Source organism: Callithrix jacchus, chromosome 9, assembly GCF_049354715.1.
Source record: "Callithrix jacchus isolate 240 chromosome 9, calJac240_pri, whole genome shotgun sequence".
Lineage (NCBI taxonomy): Eukaryota > Metazoa > Chordata > Mammalia > Primates > Cebidae > Callithrix > Callithrix jacchus.
Window position 1 is genome coordinate 7,405,634 of NC_133510.1, and position 22,408 is coordinate 7,428,041.

Here is a 22,408-nt window from a genome sequence, read left to right on the forward strand (position 1 = left end):
CCCACGAGGTTCAAGCATGTAGCAGGCTGACATGAAAACACTACCACCCTATGAAAGCCCACGTGGGTCAAGCATGTAGCAGGCTGACATGAAAATACTACCACCCTATGAAAACCCACGTGGGTCAAGCATGTAGCAGGCTGACATGAAAATATTACCACCCTATGAAAACCCACGAGGTTCAAGCACGTAGCAGGCTGACATGAAAATATTACCACCCTATGAAAGCCCACAAGGTTCAAGCATGTAGCAGGCTGACATGAAAACACTACCACCCTATGAAAGCCCACGAGGTTCAAGCATGTAGCAGGCTGACATGAAAACACTACCACCCTATGAAAACCCACGAGGTTCAAGCATGTAGCAGGCTGACATGAAAATATTACCACCCTATGAAAACCCATGTGGGTCAAAAGCATGTAGCAGGCTGACATGAAAATATTACCACCCTATGAAAACCCATGTGGGTCAAAAGCATGTAGCAGGCTGACATGAAAATATTACCACCCTATGAAAACCCATGTGGGTCAAGCATGTAGCAGGCTGACATGAAAATATTACCACCCTATGAAAGCCCACAAGGTTCAAGCATGTAGCAGGCTGACATGAAAACACTACCACCCTATGAAAACCCACGTGGGTCAAGCATGTAGCAGGCTGACATGAAAACACTACCACCCTATGAAAACCCACGAGGTTCAAGCATGTAGCAGGCTGACATGAAAACACTACCACCCTATGAAAACCCACGTGGGTCAAGTATGTAGCAGGCTGACATGAAAACACTACCACCCTATGAAAGCCCACGAGGTTCAAGCATGTAGCAGGCTGACATGAAAACACTACCACCCTATGAAAGCCCACGTGGGTCAAGCATGTAGCAGGCTGACATGAAAATACTACCACCCTATGAAAACCCATGTGGGTCACCAGCTGGCTCCCCTAAATTTCTCCTGGCCCTCACAGGCTGTCACAGCCTACAGTGCTTTCTGGTTATCACAAATCCTCAAAAAGTAATCTCATTCTTCGGTTGATTCATATTGCTTTTAAGAAAAGTTATCATGGGTCACTCACAAGACTGATCAGGAGTAAAAGGAAGTTGGCAGAGATCTTATTTATTCATTTCAAGTATTTTCAAATTACGAGTCTAATATGCCCTCTATATATAAATAACTTGTAAATAAATTGTAAGTCTGAACTCACTTGATCTAATTTATTAGGCTGATAAAGGGCTTTCTGAATGCTACCCAATATAAAGAAGGAGGTAAATTCCATACTTCTTAAGCCACTGAAGGTCTGTAGTACTCCCATTTTTATAAAATCCATTCTATCTATCTGTATACACACATAGAGATGCCCGAATGTGCATTAACAATCATTCGATTTTAAGTTTTTTGAGGAGAAGTGGTAGGATTTTAAGTGATCATTCTGCTTACTGCTAATTTCAGTTGATTTTCCCCCCATAGCTAGCATGCATTATTTAAATATATCATTTAAAAACACATGCCAAGCACTTCTTCTATCCAATCCGGGAATAGAGAAAGTAAATGAAACACTAGTAAAGGACATGAGAATTTCAGAAATTCAGTACTAGTAATGAATCTCAGTACTAGAAAATAACGTTAAAATAGCTTATTTAATCAGCTTACCTTTTGCTATGGTTATAATACAGAAAACCTTTCTGGCTATTTCCATTTATAAAACTCAAATTAGGAGTTTCTCCCCCCAAAAAAACTGAACATTGTTTTGTTTTAGAGGCATTTTATTTAGACAACTAAAAACAATTAGATGTTCAGAAGCCGTGTACAATGAAAGAGGAATCAAACCAGCTACTTTATCACGTTTTCCCTCTTCTTTACAACTAAAGCCAAAAAAAAAGGCATTCTGCTTTAAGGAAGAAAGTCAGAAAAATAAGCCAATATATTTTTCTTCTCCATAAACATAAACAGCTACAAGAACCCTAATGGTAATAATAGAAATTGGATGTTGGCTTGTATATATTCATTAGAAAGATGATAGGCCACTGTACTTACTACAAGTGGATAACCACCTCCCTTCATCTGACACTCAAGTTTTCACTTACAGGTAACACCAAGTTAGTTGTTTCAGCACTGGAGCTAATTCATTTCCCCCATTATTTACTGCTGTTTCTGCCTGAAGCAGAGAGTAACTCTGGAAGGCTGATGCTTCTCTCTGCTCGCTCATTTCAGTCCATAAGTTGTATACTAACTGCAGCATATGATTGATACTCAGGCCTTAACATCAGGAGTTGAAGAATAGATGCAATCTGAATTCTCTGATGTCATTTCTTCTACAAGTTAAAAAAAAAACTCACATTAGTCAACTTAATAAAAGCAGCAAATCTACATTTCTGTTTAAGAAGGAATAACAAAGTGCTTTTAAAGCACACTATGGTAAGGGGAAGAAGAGAACAACTGTGCATGCCACTAACAACTAGAGACGCATGGCCCTGAAAAGGATCGAAAAGGCAGAGAAAGAGTTCATGTGTTTCAGCCACTAGACTATCTTACACCATCACTCAACCTCCGAGGGTCCCTTTCTGGCCTAAACTTTCAATGATTCCAGCTATCTAATAAACCCTGAATTAAAGTCAGGTCTTTGAAAGATCTGGCCCTCTCTTTCACTGATTCAAATCCAAATATTTAATGCTATTTAAAGCAAAACGTTAACCATTAACATTAAATTTTAGCAAGAAGGTGATTTAACAATAAAAAAAATTTAAGGAAAATTTAATCAGGTAAATGGTAGTAAACTTTGCCTTCCCATTCTCCCCGAAAATCATCATACCCAGTTTCTCATGGCAGCAATCTCAAGTCTTCCTTATTATACCCCCACTCATCAATCTCACAATTCTAACAAGTCTAACAAGACTCCCAATTCTAGCTACCATTTTTGGTTCTCATTGCAATTCCCTTATTAAAAACTTTATGTTTGGCTGGGCACGGTGGCTCATGCCTGTAATCCCAGAACTTTGGGAGGCCAAGGGGGCAGGTCACTAGGTCAGGAGTTCAAAACCAGCCTGATCAACATGGTAAAACCCCATCTTTACTAAAAATACAAAAATGAGCTGGGTGTGGTGGCGTGTGCCCGTAATCCCAGCTACTCAGGAGGCTGAGGCAGGAGAATTGCCTGAACCCAGGAGGCGGAGGTTGCAGTGAGCGGAGATCGCGCCATTGCACTCCAGCCTGGGCGACAGAGCGAGACTCCATCTCAAAAACAAAACAAAACAAAACAACCTGCATGATCACTGATCTGGACTACAATGCCCCCTAACTGGTCTATGTTCACTCTTATTCCCAGTCCAGTTCTTTCCACATGCTACAGCCAAGGCAATATATATATATTTTAAGACAGAGTCTCTCTTTTGTCACCCAGCCTAGAGAGCAGTGGCACGATCTCAGCTCACTGCAACCTCCACTTCCTGGGTTCAAGCTATTCTCCTTCAGCCTTCTGAGTAGCTGGGATTACAGGCATCTGCCACCATGCCCAGCTAATCTTTGTATTTTTAGTAGAGACAGGGTTTCACCATGTTGGCCAGGCTGGTCTCAAACTCCCAAGGCACTCTTTTAAATTCCTCTTCTTAAAAATTAAAGGTTTCTCATTGCTTTTGGTATAAAACTCCCCAAGTCCTGATATAGCCAGAGGCCCTCAAATGATCCAGCTTCTCCAGTTTCACTTTGCCGTTGCTCTTTAACCTCAAGGAATGGAGTTCTCTTAGCACCTCATATGCTATGCTCCTTTTTGGTTCTGCGCTTTTAGTTAACATAGGTTTCCTGCTATGAACTTTTCCATCCTGTCCCTATCAACACCCCATCTCATGACCTCACCTAAATCACTCCTGCTCATCCTCAGGTCCCAGTTTAAATGTCACTTCTCTAGGAAGCTTTTTAAAATCCCCCTTACAGTAATTTGTCTGTTTTGGCATGTCTCCCAAGTTAGACTCTAAGCTCTGAAAGAGTAACCACATCAGTCGTGCCCATACTATATCTCTGTGCCTATTACTATGCAGAAGGTACTTAAATATTTAGTTTATAAATATGTATATATACATGAATAAATATTTAAACTTTCCATGATTTAAATATGTTCATATTTAATAAATTCCTTCTGCCAATGAACAAAACTTCTGTTACAGTCAATTTTAAACCCCCCAGGACTCTTACAAAAGTCAATTCATTAGCATTTACCTAGCTCCTCTTCTGTTGTCTCTGGAAAACCAAGCTTTGGCTTTGCCAGTTCAGCACTATCTTCTTCTGTAAAAAGAAAATCAGTGATGATTATATGAATTACACTATTACAAGTAATTTCTAGTGTTCAATAAGCAAGAAGAGTAACATAAGACTATTCCAAGCAGTGGCTATAAAATATAATAGAAATAACTCCTTTTTAAATAATTTTGATTCTAAAGCAGTATGTCTTTCTTCAAAATTACTTTTGGGTTCATACTGCAACTACTTAGGGATTAGTAACTAGGTATTTATTTTTATGAAAAATATGTTTACTTTTATTGTTGTGGATCAGTAACACTATTCAGAGATTAGATACATTTACTGATAAATTTTTTATATTGCCTTCCAGCAAATTTTGAATTAGATCTATTCCAGTCATAAAATGTACTAGTAAAAAATTTAGGAAAAGACTAGATAGTACAACAAATTTCAGGTTTTTTTTTTTTGAGACCGAGTCTCACTCTGTCACCCAGGCTAGAGTGCAGTGGCATGATCTCAGGTCACTGCAACCTCCGCCTCTCGGGTTAAAGTGATTCTTGTGCCTCAGCCTCCTGAGTTGTTGTAATCACAGGCATGTTGCCACCATGCCCAGCTAATTTTTGTATTTTTAGTAGAGACGAGGTTTCACCACGTTGGCCAGACTGGTCTTGAACTCCTGACCTCAAGGGATCTCTACCCACCTTGGCCTCCCAAAGTGCTAGGATTATAGGTATGAGCTACCTCACCCAGCCATACAACAAAAAACTTCAAACAAACACAAGAACACAACCCTTTCTCTGGTCAATTTACAATCCTGGGCTTCTCTCTGCTTAAACCATAATACATAATTTAAAATTTATAGAAGACAGACACCCTAAAATAAAATTAATGATGAAAAATGACACAAAATCATACGTTTTTTAAATTGTGTAATTCTGAATAAAAATTCTTACCAGGAAGCACACATTTCCAAAGGCCATATGTTTTTCCTACCACAGTTTGCCATAGTCTCAATGTTCCATCTTCAGAACCACTGGCATAGAGTTCTCCATCAGGACTAAATCTCACACAGTGAATAGGACCGAAGTGTCCCTTGTAGGATTCTGAGAAAGAAGAAGGCTATTAGATATTTTTAACTATTAGGTTAAATATTAATATGGTAAAAAAAAAAAAAATACTGTCTGTGTTTCTGGGGAGATGAAAAATTCTTAAGTACAAACATTAAAAACTTTACTTAATTAAAAATAATTTCTCATCACAAAAGTGGTACATCATTGACCATTTCTCTGTAAGATTACTCCTTTCCAAATCTAGCACACATTCTAGTTGCAGTGTCTCTTTAAAAAAGCAAATGAGGCTTCATGTCTCATTAAGAATGGAGAAAAAGAGACAAATGAACACCCTATACATTCTATAGGAAGTAGATTTAAATCTTATAGTTCAATCTCCAATTTCCTAAACTAACTGCCTATTTCTCAGAAAACCAATTTTTATCATGACTCTGGAGAGCCACCAGATGGAGCTCGTTCACACACTTTGCCTCTTGATTTCCTACCAGGCTATCTACAGTCCACTGTCACACAGAAAGGTGAGATACAGGATCAACACTGATCCATAAATATTTTAATCTATGGAACCTAACGAGAAAATGTACACATTAGGAGCGATGTTATATTCAAGTAGTACCTTTATGTATGAACCTTTCTCATTTACTTCCTAATGCCTCATCACCTAACCAGTTCTCAAAGCTCCTTACTGGACCAACGTTCCTATTCGGTCTCCGATCTCTGTCCAACCAGAGAATAGAAAAGTTGCAAGAGTAGAAAGAACACGGGTTTTGGAAAGAAAAAGGTTGGGCAGGTCTGGTATTCACTGTGACTTCAGATCTCAGGCAAATAATAATTTAGTTTTCTCATCTTGAAAAAGAATAAAATACGGAACCAAAACATTCTAAAGCTTTGAAAACCGGCATTAAATAAAAGTAACAGAAAAGAATATCTTATTTATAAGTCACTCGTATTCAAGCAATAAAAGCTGAACTGTAAGCAATTAAAATAGATTCCACACGGTCCATCACCAAGGTTCCATTTGTGCAACCCAGACAAGTCAATGTTCCCCAAGAAACAAAACACAAAAAATTGTCTTTTGTTCTTTGTGTATAATTCTAGCAAGCTCAGTTCTTTGAGTGGTAAAGCAGGACAGCTAGAAACAGATAAGAACAAGAAGTGACAGCTTATAGACAAAAACACATATTTAGAAAAGCTAAATATATTTCTTAATTAAAAGCAAAAACTATCTGGGAAGGCTAAAAGTAGACACTGAGAACCACATGTAACTAACTATGTGAAATATCTGGTCCATCAGATAAATATCTGTTAACTTCAAACTAATCCGCAGGCCTTTTCTTTCCCCTTACAAAGGACTACTATAAAAATGAAAGCAAAACTGAACCCCAAAATAGAATAAAATAAATAAAAATCAGAAAAATAACTCTCCAATTCAGATTCCTAAAGGTATCCCTGCAATATGCTATAGTGGTTTTTCCCCCACACACTGTTCTTTATAGAGTCTTAGGGATTCCTAAGTTGGCCAAAAGGAAGATGGGCCAAGTAGACGGGGTTACATACCAACAACATACCTCAGAAACAGTGGATCTCCTTGCATCTGTTTAACATGCGATTTGACATAAGATTCCCCCCTCCCTCCCAGCCAAGAAAGCCTAAAAATCATGGTACTATAATGCATAATATCAGCATAATGATGAACTTCAGTTAGAAGGACAAATTTCTGCATACTTTGTTTACAGATAGATAAAAGCATCTAACCCAAATGGTTAAAATTCCTTTACTTTTTCACTTATAAGCACCAAGCATTAAGTTGGCTGAAAACTGGCTTTCAGCATGTTATATAAATGAGGTGTTAATTACTGGAACTTAACATATGATAAAGGTCATCACATCACTGTAAGGGAGGACACAGAGAACAACTCACCTAATTCTTCTCCACTATTATAATCATACTTATAAAGTTTAAAATCTTCACCACCTGCAACAAGAAATTCTTTCTCAGGATGAAGAGAGGCAGAATTGATGGTTGCAGGAGCTTCAAAGGATTTAATTGGGTCCAAACTGAAAAAAAAATTAAGTCGTATTTACAAATCTTGAATATTGTATAAATAATACGAGAAAATAATGAGTTATTTAAACGATTCTTAAATTCTGAAATCCAAGGAACAATTAAATATACATTTACTCAAACATAAACACTGATATAAAAAAGCTCTATTAGCAAAACAAAAATTCAGATGTATACTATGCCCAAGTGGAGCTCATCTCAGGAATACAAAGACATTTTGAAGGAGAGATACCCAGTTTATGCAGTGAACGTCTTCTTGGAAATGAGTGCTGGCTAATTAAAACAGTATGAGTAATACATTGGGCTTTTTGCTTTTAAATAAATTTCACCTATATTGTTTCGTTTTTCTACAAGCACATATTATCTTTGTAAGTAGAAAACGTTTTCACAGTAGATAATGAATTAATATAGAGGATTATTTATATATTATTATCAACTGCTTAGGGTTTAAGCTCTTCAGCAAGATAAACTTTCAGTGTCATAAAATTTAAACTGCTAAAAAGTTTTTACTATAAGCCAATAAAAAACTAACAAAATTTGGGGCTCTAGTTACATAACAAAAATCAATGCACAATAATAGCTTCATCTTAAAATTAATTACAGTCTGGACATTAGCTCTTTTTCAGTTTAACCCTAAAACTCACGAAAGGCCTCCAATACAAAGCATTATAGTAACCCAGCTCCTAAATGTTTCCCATCATCATATACTTTAAAGCACGATAATTAAAGTTAGTCATGACTTAAGCAGGATCACTACATAACGAGGTCTGGCTCAAATGCTGGAATATTCAATGTGCCAGAAAACTTCTGCCACCAACATGGGATTTGTCCAACTGCAGAAGTGAATGAACAGCATTAATATACCAATTGACAGCTCCAGGCAACAGTATTCTACTATTATCAGTTCACTCTATGTGTACAAACTCCTTGACATTCTTAATTGCTCTCCTCCAGTTTTACTGCCTTTTCTTTCCTTCTCCCAGTTTAGTGAAGTTTAACTCTGCAAGTAGCCCCTTAAACACACGGTTAAGACACTGGTCAAATACCAATCAAAGTGTAATGTGGTATAATCTTTACGGAAATCAATTAAGTGTCATGTGTAACTAAGAACTTTAAACCCATTTCTACCCTTTGAACTGATAATTCTACTTACAGGATCCTATCTCCTGTGAAGAAACACTCAGAGATGTACCAGGGCATTCACCACAGTACTAAAATAGGGAAACTAACGCATAATTTAAGACAACCTATAATGCAATATAGTGTATCAACTAAAAATGTTTTCTCAGAAGTTTTAAATAGCTAATAATATTTTTAAATTAAAAAATCAAAATGACATTTATTATGGTCCTAGTAATTAAAGAAAAACACACAAATACTGTATACCCACATACATAACATAGAAAAAAAGACTAGCAGAAAATATAGCTACCATTAACATTCTTGCACCTATGGTTATAATATTGTGAGTACATTTTTTTCAATTGTTATATCGTCCAGTCTTTCTACAAGAGTATTTACTACATTTAAAGTTGCAAAATTTGAATCTCTTTAAAAAAATAATTAAGTCTGCACATAGGAATAGAAATAAGATTATTCCTTCTCTAAAATTTCAAGGCAAAAATAAATAGTGGAATCAAGATCACACTGTTCTGTTTTTTGAGACAGAGCCTCACTCTGTCACACAGGCTGGAGTGCAATGGCACGATCTCAGCTCACTGCAACCTCCACCTCCTGGGCTTAAGCAATTCTCCTGCCTCAGGCTCCCAAGTAGCTGAGATTACAGGTGCCCAACACCACACCCAACTAATTTTTTTTCTTTTTGTATTTTTATTTTAGAGACAGGGTTTCACCATGTTGGTCAGGCTGGTCTCCAACCCTTGACCTCAAGAGATCCGATTACCTCAGCCTCCCAGGATGCTGGGATTATAGGCGTGAGATACCATGCCCCAGCTCACACTGGTTTTATATAGTAAAAAACATCAATTACAGGACCAATCCAGTAGTTTTTGCTTTTTTTTTTTCTTTTCTTCAGAGGAGGTCTTGCTCTGTCACCCAGGCTGCAGGGCAGTGTCAAGATCACAGCACACCGTAGCCTCAACGTCCCGGGCTCAAGCAATTCTCCCACCTCAGCCTCCAGAGCAGCTGGACTACAGGCGTGTGCCACCACGCCCAACTAATTTAATTTTTTGTAGAGATGGGGGTCTCACTGTGTTATCCAGGCTGGTCTCAAGCCATCCTCCCACCTTAGCCTCCTAAAGTGCTGCAATTATAGGCATAAGCCACCACACCTGGCCTAACTACTTTTTTATTTTTTCCTAAAGATGGGGTTTCATCACGTTGGCCAGGATGGTCTGGATCTCCTGACCGCCTGGGCCTCCCAAAGTCATGGGATTACAGGCATGAGCCACTGTGCCCAGCCTTCCTTTTTACTGTAAAAAAAAGCAAATATCTTTCAATATTTAAGTTGCCTAATGGAACTGTGTTACCTAAAAAAGAAAACGCAAAGTATTCTTGGGCATACCTTACTGCACTATGAAAAGCAATAGATCGTCCATAAGTTATAACCAAAATCTCTCCCTCGGGAATATACTCCATACTGCTAACAGACATATTAAAATTTAGAGATTTCACTTCTGTCATAGTAGCATGATCCCAAAGTCTGCAAAATAAAGATAAAAATATGATGTTTAGTCATGTAAAAAAAATTTATAAATCCTAATTACATCTACAGATTAGCCAACGAAAGAACAATCACAATTACAGAAATACAGCATTCATCCTAAGTCACAAACTACAGATAACAAAAAGAAATTCTGTGTTTCTATATACAATGTCAAATTATGCATGGTAGCTTGTAAGTAAAATCAACTTTAATACCTAAATACACTTCCCAATGTGGCAAACTGCATTTTTTAAGACAAGTTCTAATCTAGTCAATTTCAGTATTGCTATGAATAGTGGTTTTTATAATCTGCTTTTGTGAATCTAATGATAGCTACACATCTTTCCAAAGAAATATATATAGGTATCGGCACACAAAATTCTGTAAGGAATTTCAGAGGCTTCATGGACCCTCCCTTTAGTCAGCCTGTCCACAGACCCAGGTTAAGAACACCTACTTATAAAGGTATCAGTAATTTTAGTTTTCTTCTGAATTTTGCTGTCAGTATTTACAAGGTGAGTATCGCTCACTGAAAATACTTGGGAACAGAAAGAAGTTGGATTTCAAACTTTTTCAGATTTTGGAATATCTGCATTAGACACTTAGTGATTGACAATCCCTAACCTGAAAATTGGAAATTCGAAATGCTCCAATGAGCATTTCCTTTAAGTATCAAGTAGGCACTCAAAGTCTCAGATTTCAGAGCATTTCAAACATCAGATTTTCAGGTTAGGGATACTTAACCTATAATAGCAAATGAATAGCTCCAGATAAATGTGACCTGTGTGCAAATGAAATTTTCATGCTCAGACCATTTTACCCACATAATAGTTATTAAATATATTTAAAATATAATCTAAGGGAAAATCTTTTTCAAACTGTAATTTTTTTTTGAGACAGTCTTGCTCTGTCGCCCTGGTTGGAGTGCAATGGTGCAATCTCAACTCACTAAAATCTTCACCTCCCAGGTTCAAGTGATTCTCCTGCCTCAGCCTCCCGAGTAGCTGGAATTAAAGGTGTATGCCACCATGCCTGGCTAAGTTTTTTAATTTTCGTAGAGACAGTGCTTTGACATATTGGCCAGGCTGGTCTTATATCCCTTACCTCAAATAATCCACCTGCCTCGCCTCCCAAAGTGCTGGGATTACCGGAATGAGCCATCATGCCCAGCCTCAAATTGTAAACTATTAAAGAAAAATTACTTACCGAACAGTTTTGTCATCAGCAGAAAGAATCTGTTTATCTTCACTGCACCACAGAGCTTTTTTTATACCAGAGGTGTGACCACTAATTTCCTTAGGTTCTTGAAATACAACAATTTAAAGTACATTTGTTAACATATGATTTTTTAAACTGAACAAAATTGGAACAATTATATATTTTTAAAACACACATTTTAAATTAGACTGCAAGTTTTCAAAGCCCAGCCCAGTTCAAACTTGATGATACAGAATACGGTTAGTTTTTCTATACTGGAACATAAACCTACCTGCATGACAGAGACCAAAGAACTACACCACGCTTGCTATATGTACCTGAGTGAATGCACGACTCACTCCCTCTAGGCTAATTTTCTGCACAAGTGATAATAGTCAAAAGCATTATTCTATTGCCATGAAATAAAAGAATAATTAACGTGGCATGATTTAATAAGAACATGGACCCAGGAACAAGACAGTTGAAACTGATTCTAGTACTGACGCCACCTCTGGGACCTTCATTTAAGCAGCTATTGGTAGCAAAGAATGGGAAATAAGGGTTGGAAGGAAAAGGGAAATAGAAAGCAGGACAGCAAAGAAAATGTTTCTACACTGTGAGGAAAGCATAAAAAGGAAGGGAGCTTGAATCTGTAAATTATCCTTTCAAAGGACTTTAAAAAACCTTCGCTGGGGCCTGGGGAACAAAAACAAACACTTAAAAAACCTTCACTGGGGCCTGGGGAACAAAAACAAACACTTAAGAAACCTTCACTGGGGCCTGGGGAACAAAAACAAACACTTAAAAAACCTTCACTGGGGTCTGGGGAACAAAAACACTGGAGGCAATGCCATTCAACACTATTTTCACCTTTGGGCGTGTTACTTAACTTTTAAACTCTACTTCCTTATCTATAAAATGAGATAACAATGGTTACAAATGAGACTAGTGCTTAACAGATGCCTGATACACAGTAAAACCCCAGGAAGTTGCTATCATTTCTGCTACCTGCACAGTGAAAGAGCAACTTTCAAAAAGCAGCTTTGGGAAAGGTATAGAAATGAAAAATGTCAACCCAATCCCTGAACCACCTTGCTCTGTCGAATAGGTTCATAGATTCAATGAGGTCGTCAGAGTATTTTGCTGTTTTGGCATACATTTATCAAAAAAGAAAGGAGAAAAAACTCCTATATACAATGGAGAAGAAAAAAATCTGTAAATGCAGTTTGTTTCCTCACCTTAAAAAAGTTTTCATAACAAACTACCCTAATACTTAGTTAAAATAAGTTGTTTTAAAAATGTAAAATATTTTTAAAAGCTCTCAGAAATGGAAGGTATCTCAAGAGAATAACTGCTTACTTTCCAATGTGGTTCTGACTCTCTTAAATTTTATAGATTTATGACTACATAAATGTCCACATAATAAAATTTGAATGATACCAAATATAAAACAAAATTATGACTGCCATGTTTTGGTAGCTAAGTATATATGTGGTGACGGAAATAATTAAAAAATTATAAAATAAAGGTGAATATGTGGATGGGGGAAGATACCCATAATTTCTGTAAAATCAGAGAATGCATAAAGGATATCGTCATCAAAATTTTTAAAATGTATATACCATAAAACCACCTTAATAAAATTTAAAAGCAAATGATAAATTAGAATTCAATAAAGAGACTTTAAAAACCAATAAGAAAGACACGAATAACACAACAGATAAATGGGCAAAGGGTACAGGCAGTTATTTCATAAAGAAGGAAATACATTTAAAATGGTATTCAACAGCATTTTAATCTCATGAATATTCATATTAATACCACAGAATTATTTTCTTCTACTAAATTGACAAAGATAAAGTTAGTTACCAGTGTTCACTAAAAGATGTTGGGTATAGATACATATATATACACTTATACTTTGTTGGAAGACACTTCGGTAGTATCTATCAATGGCTTCCAACAATTCATTTTGTTTTTGAGGAGTTTCGCTCTTGTACTCCAGCCTGGGGTGCAATCTCATGATCTCAGTTCACTTTGACCTCTGCCTCCCAGGTTCAAAGGATTTTCCTGCCTCAGCCTCCCAGCAAGCTGGGAGTTACAGGCGCCCACCATCATGCCCAGCTAATTTTTTTGTATTTTTAGTAGAAATGGGGTTTCACCATGTTGGCTAGGCTGGTATCGAACTCCTGACCTCAGGTGATCTGCTCACCTGAGCTTTCCAAAGTGCTGGGATTACAGGCATGAGCCACCATGCCCACCCACCTTCCAACAATTCTACTCCTCTTTGTCCCACCAATTCTACTTTTGCTTAATTATCTTAAAGAAATAATTGTGAAAATATTTGCAACTATAAGGATGTTTAGCAAAAATACTCCTTTTAATATTTAAAATTTGTAAACAGCCAAAACAGGAAACCAGTTAATTCACCGATGATATATCCACAAGATGGAAAACCAGAAAGTCCTTACAAATAGTTCATAGACTATTTAGCGATGTGAAAAAAAAGTGTCATTGCAGATTTTAAAAATTCTTTTGAATAGCTAATATATTTACAGGCTTCAAAAATCTAAGCAACATGTGTACACAACTGAGAATTCTCACCATCACCACTTTCTATAAGTAACCACTCTTTTGTACCAAGAAATATGAACACTGTTCTGCACTGTTTTAAAACTTAATGATAAAAATTCACCATAATAAATTTTCAATTTGAAAGGTTATATGAGAGCAACGTAGCAAACTCATTTTTTTAAAACTTTGCAGGAAAAAAAAAAGACTGAAAGTTTATAAACCAAAAACTGATGAATTGTTTTAATTTTCTTCTTTTTGACTATATTTTTTCAAATTTGAGTACTGAGCATGAAATCCTTTCATCAGTTACTTAAATTAAAAGGAAATAAAACTACAAGGTGATGCATAAATTATGCTTACCTGCTTCAGGTTTGTTCAAGTCATAGATGCGTAACAGTTTATCCTGTCCCCCGGTTAACAAATAATTACTATCCTGAAAACGCAAAGTGAAAGGTTAAGAGATTAACCATTTTAATAGTTATTTCTCTTTCAAACTTCTTTAACACCAAATAAAATCAAAATCTAGCTCACAGACATCACAAAGAGATGCAAGACATAACCAATTACTTCTGAAAGACACGGCGGAACAGCTGCCCTTCTTGTAACTGCCAAGCCTTTTAAGCTTTCCAGACCAAAAGTGTAACACTACACTACATATACACGAATTCTTTCATTGTGCCCTGATCCTGCTCTTCTCCCTCATGAGACACCCTTTTATGACTACTTCAAATTTACCTTCTCCCTTCTATAAGTAGTTGGGAAAGGTCCCTGAGCTTTTCAGATGTGTTTTGCTATTGGTGAAGGACTGGTACTTGTTCCAAGGTTTCTTAAAAGCTTGACAGGATTAACCATGAAACAAATTCATAGAACTTAATAATACAATCAAATCAAATATGAACCAAGAAATAACAAATATTCCACACAAAATGTATCAATCAAATATAAAAGCGTTATCACACTATATAATAGGAACTTAACTCGCTGAAATAAATTTCATTTTCTGATACCTGTGTGAAATCCACAGTCTTGACAATGTGTTTATGGGCCAGGGTCATCAATTCATCTCCTGAGACTGCATCCCACACTTTGCTAAAAGCAAAAAGGAAAATCAGTGGGATAAATCGTACTCAATATTAATATATTAAAAGTCCAAACACAATTATAATATTGATGAGTACCTAATAAGTTAGATATATGAAATGTTACATAAATGTATGATAAACCTCCCTTACCTCTAATATCCCTCACAGGCTTCATTTGATAAAATATTTAAACAATCTTAAGGGAAAAGAAATTTCTCTGTAAAGACTTTCTAACTGATCTAATTTTCTTTGACAGTAGAAGAGATATTAACAATTTAAGTAAGATTCATGACCCAACCCATCCTACTTACTTTGGTTTTAGCTGACAGCCATAATATCCCTTTAGCAAGCATGTAATATATTTTAAACAATTTTTAGTTTCACTCTGCCAATTTTTTCTCTATTTCCACTCAAATGCAAAACAAAAAATAAAAAATAAACAGAAATCCTTAAAAATTTTACAGGGGAAGGAAACCCTTTGTACAGGTTAAGTAAAATTTTAAATTAAGACAGTGGACAATTTCCACCTCTTCAAAGCTGACTTAAATTTTCAAACTCTACTACAGTTAACGTCCCCCAAAGTATCAGCCTTTGATTAAATAATGCTGCTAGATAATTTTAATCTTTACATTCGTTTTTTCTGACCCACCCCGTCTCAAAATACATAGTGGTTGTAGGAATACATACATGTATGTGTGTATATTCCAGGCAGGTAATAGTTGAAAACTGCTTTACAAAATTACTCTAAAAAGGTTCCCCCAAATAAAAAAGCTTAAATAAGGAAAAAAAAGTTGATTTTAGATCAGAACAGGTCAGTGAAAAATCAACAAGAAAACTTTGCAGACAGGGAAAAGAATTGCTAAGAGTAAGGAAGCTATGTTCTATAGAGATTTCCACTTTAATGCAATTGGCATTTATTTTTAGGAACACAAGTAGGCAATAAAATAGTAGAGGGGGAAAAAAAGCAGAGAAAAGCAAAAAGTATCTTTTCCTTTGTCTACCTAATAGATACATTAAAAAGTATATTAAAGATGTATCATTCTACACTTAGTGCTAAGGCACAAATGGGAGACAAAATATCCCGCAGTAGGTTCTTGCCCTAGCAGAGCTTTAGCTGAGGAGGAAAACATGCATTAAATAACACATTTAAGAAACATCATTAAAAGACAAATATATATGGCTATAAAAACTAAAAAAAAAAGCACTTAGATGTTGTCTAGCCGTCTGAAGAAACAAAGAGAAATATATCAGGAGGAAAAGAAGGGAAGATCCAGATAAGCATTAATAGCACGTGTAATGCGGTTAATACGAGAGACCATCTGCCAGGAATTCTGATGATACACTACCAAAACTTGCAATATTGTAATAACGTGGGTCACATTCTAAAAGAAATAATGACAACTATAAGTAATCTTGCTAATAAACTCCCCAGTATTCATTTCTCTTTGCACAGGAAACCTGCTCCCCTCTCTCTCATTCCAGTGCAACTCTCTGCCCCCAACCTATTTTCCCAACCTCATTCTGTCTTGTTTCTCTGAATCTAGCCACATCAGATTATAAATCATTCCTCAAATAACTTAAGTATTTTCTTCCAGGCTCCTATGTTCTTGTTCATATTATTCTCTTAAGTCTGTATTTTACATTCTTAGCTATTAAAGTTCTACTCACTCTCAGGGCTCATTTCAAATGCTATCTTTTCTTTAAACCTATTTATTCTCAACTCCAGGAACTAACCATTCCTTTATCTTCTGCCACAGAACTCCACTTATATTTATTCCTGTGCTTAAGTTTGCCTTGTTTTGTTTACATATATCCTTAATCACAGGGAAATTCATGGCTGTGTTAAGAGTTCACAGATATTAGAATGACAGAAGGCATCAAAAGTGAAGAAAACAACAAATGTATCCAAAATTACTATTCTAGTTACTCACAAGTCTCAAAAGAAATCTGGGCAATGTCCTTTGGGATGCTAATTTCAAGTACCTTAAGTAATCTTCCATAAATGTAAAACCTCTTTTTTTTTGAGACAGTCTTGCTATATTGCCCAAGCTATATTTGAACTCCTGGTCTCAAGATCCTTCTACCTCTGCCGCCTAAATAGCTACAGGCTAATGCCACCATGCCAGCTCTAAAATCTTAAGATCTGCTTAGACTGTGTCTATTCACTGCTGAGGACAGAGTTGGAGTAATCAAAGTAGTAACATTAACAAGAGGTAATGTGTCTGTAGTTTTTCCTCCTATTTAGAAACAGGATTTACTTTAGTACTAAAATAGAGGCATGACATTTTCTAACAGGGCATGTACTAACTCTGACGTATTTCCATTATTCACAGTTAAGAGTCCTAAAATGCATCTAACCTAAATACTTCCTAATGTATTATTCAATTTCCAGGCAAGAAACTGACATGTATTAGTTGGCAGCAGACCTCAAATCAAGACAGTAAAGCGCCATTAACAATATCCTTTCAGCAGCTCACCTTCCAACATTTATTTTCTTTACATCTCACGAAGTACTTGTCATCTCCTTAAACTACTGATACCTCTTATAGCCCCAGTCTCTTGCATATAATAATCCTGGCTGATCAACTTTTTGTATCCTCAGAATGAACTTACCATAAGTCTCATAATAGGAGCTGCTTAACTTGCTTATTTAAACCCATTTAAGATTTTTTTTTATCGCATAACTACCTTAACATGTTGACCAAGTCATCTAGGAGATACCATTTTTTATTTGTCAAAACCCTTATTAAAATTAAAATCAGCCATTTCTATTAGCTTTACAAGAAGGAGTGATATACTTTGATTACCTATAAATTCCCGAGCCCAATCCCAGACCTACTTAAGCACTCTCAGCAGCACAGCACAGAACTGTCTTCACTTTGGCACTCTTCCCAAACAGATACAGAGAGGATGATGTCTGGGGGACGCTGTACTCAACACTGAACTCAATTGCCCAAATTCTTAAGATAACATGCTACACTAGTCCACAGACCTATTCTGCTGAATTTCTCCACAAGAAACAGGACCAAAATCCACTTCTAGATTTTGAGTTTTCCAAGAGATTTAAGAGTGAAAAGAAAAAAAAAGATGTTTCTAAAAATGCTTTATACCAACTATGACTAATCAGGTAGGCTGTGGGGAGTAACTTCTTGGGAGTTACACACGCACACACACACAAATACGAAAACACATACCCATACCCCACAGACAAGACATAGAGGAAATGAGAGATAAATCTCAACGAGCATTTGGAATACACACAAACACACACACACACACACACACGAAAACACATTCTTATACCCCACAGACAAGACATAGACTTGAGGGATAAATCTCAGCTAGCATTTACTGAGTACCTACTATATGACAGAGATCATATTGAACTTCAGAGATATATGGTGGAGAAAGATCTCTTTGTTCCTCCAATAATCTCATGGATCTCAATTCCATTTTACCTAAAATCGAGGTTTAAGAAACATCCTGCCATGGTGGGCAGATCGCTTGAGCCCAGGTGTTCAAGACCAATCTGGACAACATGGCAAAGTCCTGTCTCTACAAAAAATACAAAGATTAGCCAAGCACAGTAGTACATGCCTGTGGTCACTACTCAGGAGGCTGAGGTTGGAGGATTGCTTGAGACTGGGAGGAAGAGGCTGCAGTGAGCTATGATCACGCCACTGCACTCCAGCCTAGGCACCTAAGACCCTGTTTCAAAAAAACAAACAAAAAAATCCTATGATGATCAAACTGGAAACACACACCATAGTTAAGCACATGAATGCAAGCCCCCATAGCGCCAATGTTTGTTATTATTTTCCACTCCAACACAGCACCTAAAGCCTTAACTGAGAAGAAAAAAAAAAATCATAAAAATCTTTTCTTGAAATTTAAATCTACTCAACCTTCTTTACATGAAGCCAAATGTTTCAAGCCTTTAGCCATATTAGTTTCAAAATAATATATGATTTTGATCAAGTGTGGGTGGTAACAGTTTAGTGGTAGCTATCATTGTTACTTTACATATGTAACACTTTCATAGACTTAAGACTTCAGGCAATGTTCTAAGTATCTGAAACGTATTAATTTATTTAATATTCATAAGCAACCTATGAGGCACCATGAGAGAAAAAGAAAGGTTAAATAAAGTGTCTGAGGCCACCAATTCAAATACAGGTCATCTGGCTCCAACCTTCATGCTCTTAATACCACTTGTAAACACAGACATTGAGACTTGACATGTTAAGAAAGCATAAGAACAATGCTGTTTCCACAAAGAAGACCATACAGTCATGTATTCACCACCAACATCAATCTACCTTGAGTTTTTCATTCTAAAACTGGTATGTTTAATTTTCATAAAAGAAGGAGGCAGGACATTTAAAATTACTCCTTAGTGTGAGATTCTGTTAAAAAAATAAAAATCAAAGGCCAGGAAGGATGGCTCTCACACCCATAATCCCAGCACTTTGGGAGGTCAAGACAGGCAGATCACTTTAGGTTAAGAGTTTGAGACCAGCCTGGCCAACATGGCAAAACCCCGTCTCTACTGAAAATACAAAAACTAGCCACACATGGTGGCATGCACCTGTAGAACCAGCTACTTAGGAGGCTCAGGCAGGAGAATCATTTGAACCTGGGAGGCAGAGATTGCAGTGAGCCGAGATTGCGCCACTGCACTCCAGCCTGGGCACAGAGCAAGACTCTGTTTCAAAAATAATAAATGAAATAAATAAATAATAAATAATAAATAACCAATAATACTTGTACTCTCCAGCCTCTTAAGTCTAATAAATCTGTGTATGTACAACAGCTCTTGATATTGCCTTCATCAGTTTAAACAATCAAGTGTCAAATTCCTAAGTTACAAATACCAGGTAGGAACTGGAAATAACAAGATTTATAAAACATTATACATTCCCAAAAAGGCAAAGAGGGCCACTGCCAGTCAGTTTAGTAACATCATTAACAGTCAAAAGTCAGCACAGGTAAGGTATATTCTGGCAACAGTAAGTGTAGTATAATTAGATTGTAGGGTTTATGGTGTGCAGGGCCAGAAGATGATGCTGAAGAACTAGGATGAAGCGAACTGTAAAGTGTCAACAACTGAAGTGTCCTTCAGGTCCGTGCTTCTAAGGCTGCACACAGGAAAGAAAGGCAAGAAAAAAAACCACCACTGATCAGTATGATCAGTACTCCATCCTCAGACCAATCAAACCAGAAGGTCTGTGCCAGGCATGGCAGTTCACCCCGTAACCCCAGTTCTTTGAGAGGCTGAGGCATGGAGGCCAAGAGTTTTAAGACAGCCTGGGAAACACAGCTAGTGTCTATACAGTAAAAAGCATTAAAAAGTATTTTTACATGTAGCAAAAAGTATATATATAGAGAGAGAGTAAAAACCCAAAAAAAATTTTAAATCCGAGTTTCTGGGACACATACATTTGAATATTTGAAAAGCTCTCCTGGTATTCTAATGTATATCAAAGGTCACAAAATACTAAAATGGCAAAGGGAAGACAGGAAAATCATTAGGCAGAGAAGTGACATGATCAAACATGTTTTTAGGAAAACAACTGACAACAATATGGAATATGAAGAGGAGGAAAAGAAACTACTGGAAGAAAGTTAAAAATGATTGTGAACTAAGGCAGCAGCAGATACTACATGGAGGAACACTGTAATCAGGAGACATCCCAGTGGCAGAATCAAAAAAAGATGATGATAATCTAGATGTAAGGGAAAATCAAGAATGTTTTACATTTCAACCTTCAAAAACTTAGGAAATGAAGAGAAGTTGAGTTTTTTTGTTTTTGTTTGTTTGACACAATGAGTGTTAGTGATGCCTAAAGCAAGCTAACAAAAACTGGGATTGAGATAAAAACCTAAGGCCACCCATGTAGGATTTCACTAAGGAGTACACACAGAGCAGCATTCGTAAAGGAGATCAATATTCATCATCTGGAGTGTTTGTTCATGCAGGCTCCTGAGTCTTAATCAAAACATAAGGAATAAGTCATTTAAGCCTCTGAAAATTTTGAGAACCACTGAAAACAAGCACACAGGACCACAGTGGAATTTTGGTGAGCTCAAACATCTGGCATTCTACATAGCAGCCAGTGATTCAGAATTCTATGAATATCTGAGGTTGAACTTTTTCATTATTTCTGGACACAATCTACAGAGAACACCGACGTTAGCCATCTTGGCTACACTTACGCTGTGAAATCCGCAGCTGCTGTAGCTGCTTTGCTGGCATCCTTATTCAGTGTTGCACCCCAAACAGCACCTTTATGACCCAAAAACGTTCCAATCCAGTCTCCTGTATCTCCCTGGCGTAGCATAGGTTTACCATCTAGAAAATATTTTTTAAGACATGTGATTTAAAGTTCAGATTAAAGTCTAAGATGCAAATGTAAATATACAATGATGTTCAATGACAAAGTGGAAAAATCGTTTCAACTATTTAACCGCCCATTGAAGTCACCAAGGAACGTCCAGAAATAAATTAACTGAGAGCCGAACAGACCATTCTCTCTGAAAAGCATCTGTAATTCGGTGGGAATGCTGATCTGCGTCAAAACAATCTAGATTTGACTCTTAATTTGGACAAACACCTTAGCCTAAATCTCAGTTTCCCATCTGAAAAATAAGGCTAATGCCACAAAGGAATATCCAGTGAGACAAGAGCGAACGTCTTTGTTAAGTATTTCACGGCCTGGCCTAATTTCTCCTTTCCCCAAATCCTTGAAAGCTATTTACAACGTTGTCCCGAGAGTGCAGGCAAGTGCTGTCCAGCTCCTCCAAAAATAGCAATAAAAAGAAAACAACGAGAGGGGTCTTAGTTGGAGGTAACAGTCTCTACAAAAGCGTCCAGAGGTCTCTCGGCTCCAGTTGCGGATTCTCGAACACATTGCTTTCTCCACCGGACTTCCAGTGCTGGCCCTCACTTCGGAGGTTAATAGCGTTCCCTCCCCGCCCCCGCCAACCCCGCGCTTCGGCACTGGAGCGTGCGGGTCCCAATCCCTTTCAGCCCAGTCCCAGCGATCGGGGACAAGGATCAGAGGCCTTGCTCACCTTTGCAAGCGCTGATTAAGAAATACCCATAAGGCGTGATGCCACTGAAGGCCAAATCAACTACGGGCCGCGTGTGGCCAGAGCAGGTGAGCGGCGTCTGTCTCATTGCCATGGCGGCGGCGAGTGCGGCTACCGGACTGGAGAGCCGAGGGTCGTCGTTGTCTTTTTCTCTCGTCTGCTGCAGCGCCTCCGGCTCCTCCAGGCCCCCGCCCTGACACTGGGGCTGGGCTGGGAGACAGGAAAAGGAGGGCAATCCGGTGGCACGGAGGTTAGGAAGGGGTGAGGGTGGGGTCCGGGAGTCTGCGACGGGCGAGCGACCGTCGACGAGGGAGGGAAAGGGAGGGAGGGAGGAAAGTAGGGGACGGGGAGAAGCGGAGAACCGACCCAGCCACGATTCACAGCGTCCACACCGGCATCGACAGGAAGTGACGACGTAAATAATGCGCAGCACC

The 22,408-nt window shown here is 37.5% G+C and overlaps 1 protein-coding gene across 1 annotated transcript; it reads right to left on the reverse strand.

Moving 5' to 3' along the window:
• Positions 1 to 1,744: 1,744 nt before the first annotated feature.
• On the reverse strand, positions 1,745 to 22,389 carry STRAP (serine/threonine kinase receptor associated protein). The gene is made up of 10 exons (XM_002752198.6): positions 21,957 to 22,389; positions 21,099 to 21,234; positions 14,808 to 14,889; positions 14,161 to 14,233; positions 11,236 to 11,332; positions 9,889 to 10,026; positions 7,221 to 7,357; positions 5,183 to 5,332; positions 4,209 to 4,274; positions 1,745 to 2,311 (listed from the first exon to the last, which is right to left on the reverse strand). Exons 1-10 carry the CDS (start codon positions 22,066 to 22,068, stop codon positions 2,250 to 2,252), a joined length of 1,053 nt encoding a protein of 350 aa, XP_002752244.1. The 5' UTR covers positions 22,069 to 22,389; the 3' UTR covers positions 1,745 to 2,249.
• Between the last annotated feature and the right edge of the window lie 19 nt (positions 22,390 to 22,408).

Excerpts from the sequence above, each read along its gene's own strand:
- STRAP (XM_002752198.6), bottom strand. The coding sequence starts at position 22,068 with ATGGCAATGAGACAGACGCCGCTCACCTGCTCTGGCCACACGCGGCCC. Across the intron at positions 14,234-14,807 it reads AGACTGTGGATTTCACACAG|GATAGTAATTATTTGTTAAC; the intron begins GTATCAGAAAAT and ends TTGCGTTTTCAG. Across the intron at positions 11,333-14,160 it reads CTTGAACAAACCTGAAGCAG|AACCTAAGGAAATTAGTGGT; the intron begins GTAAGCATAATT and ends TTGTATTTCAAG.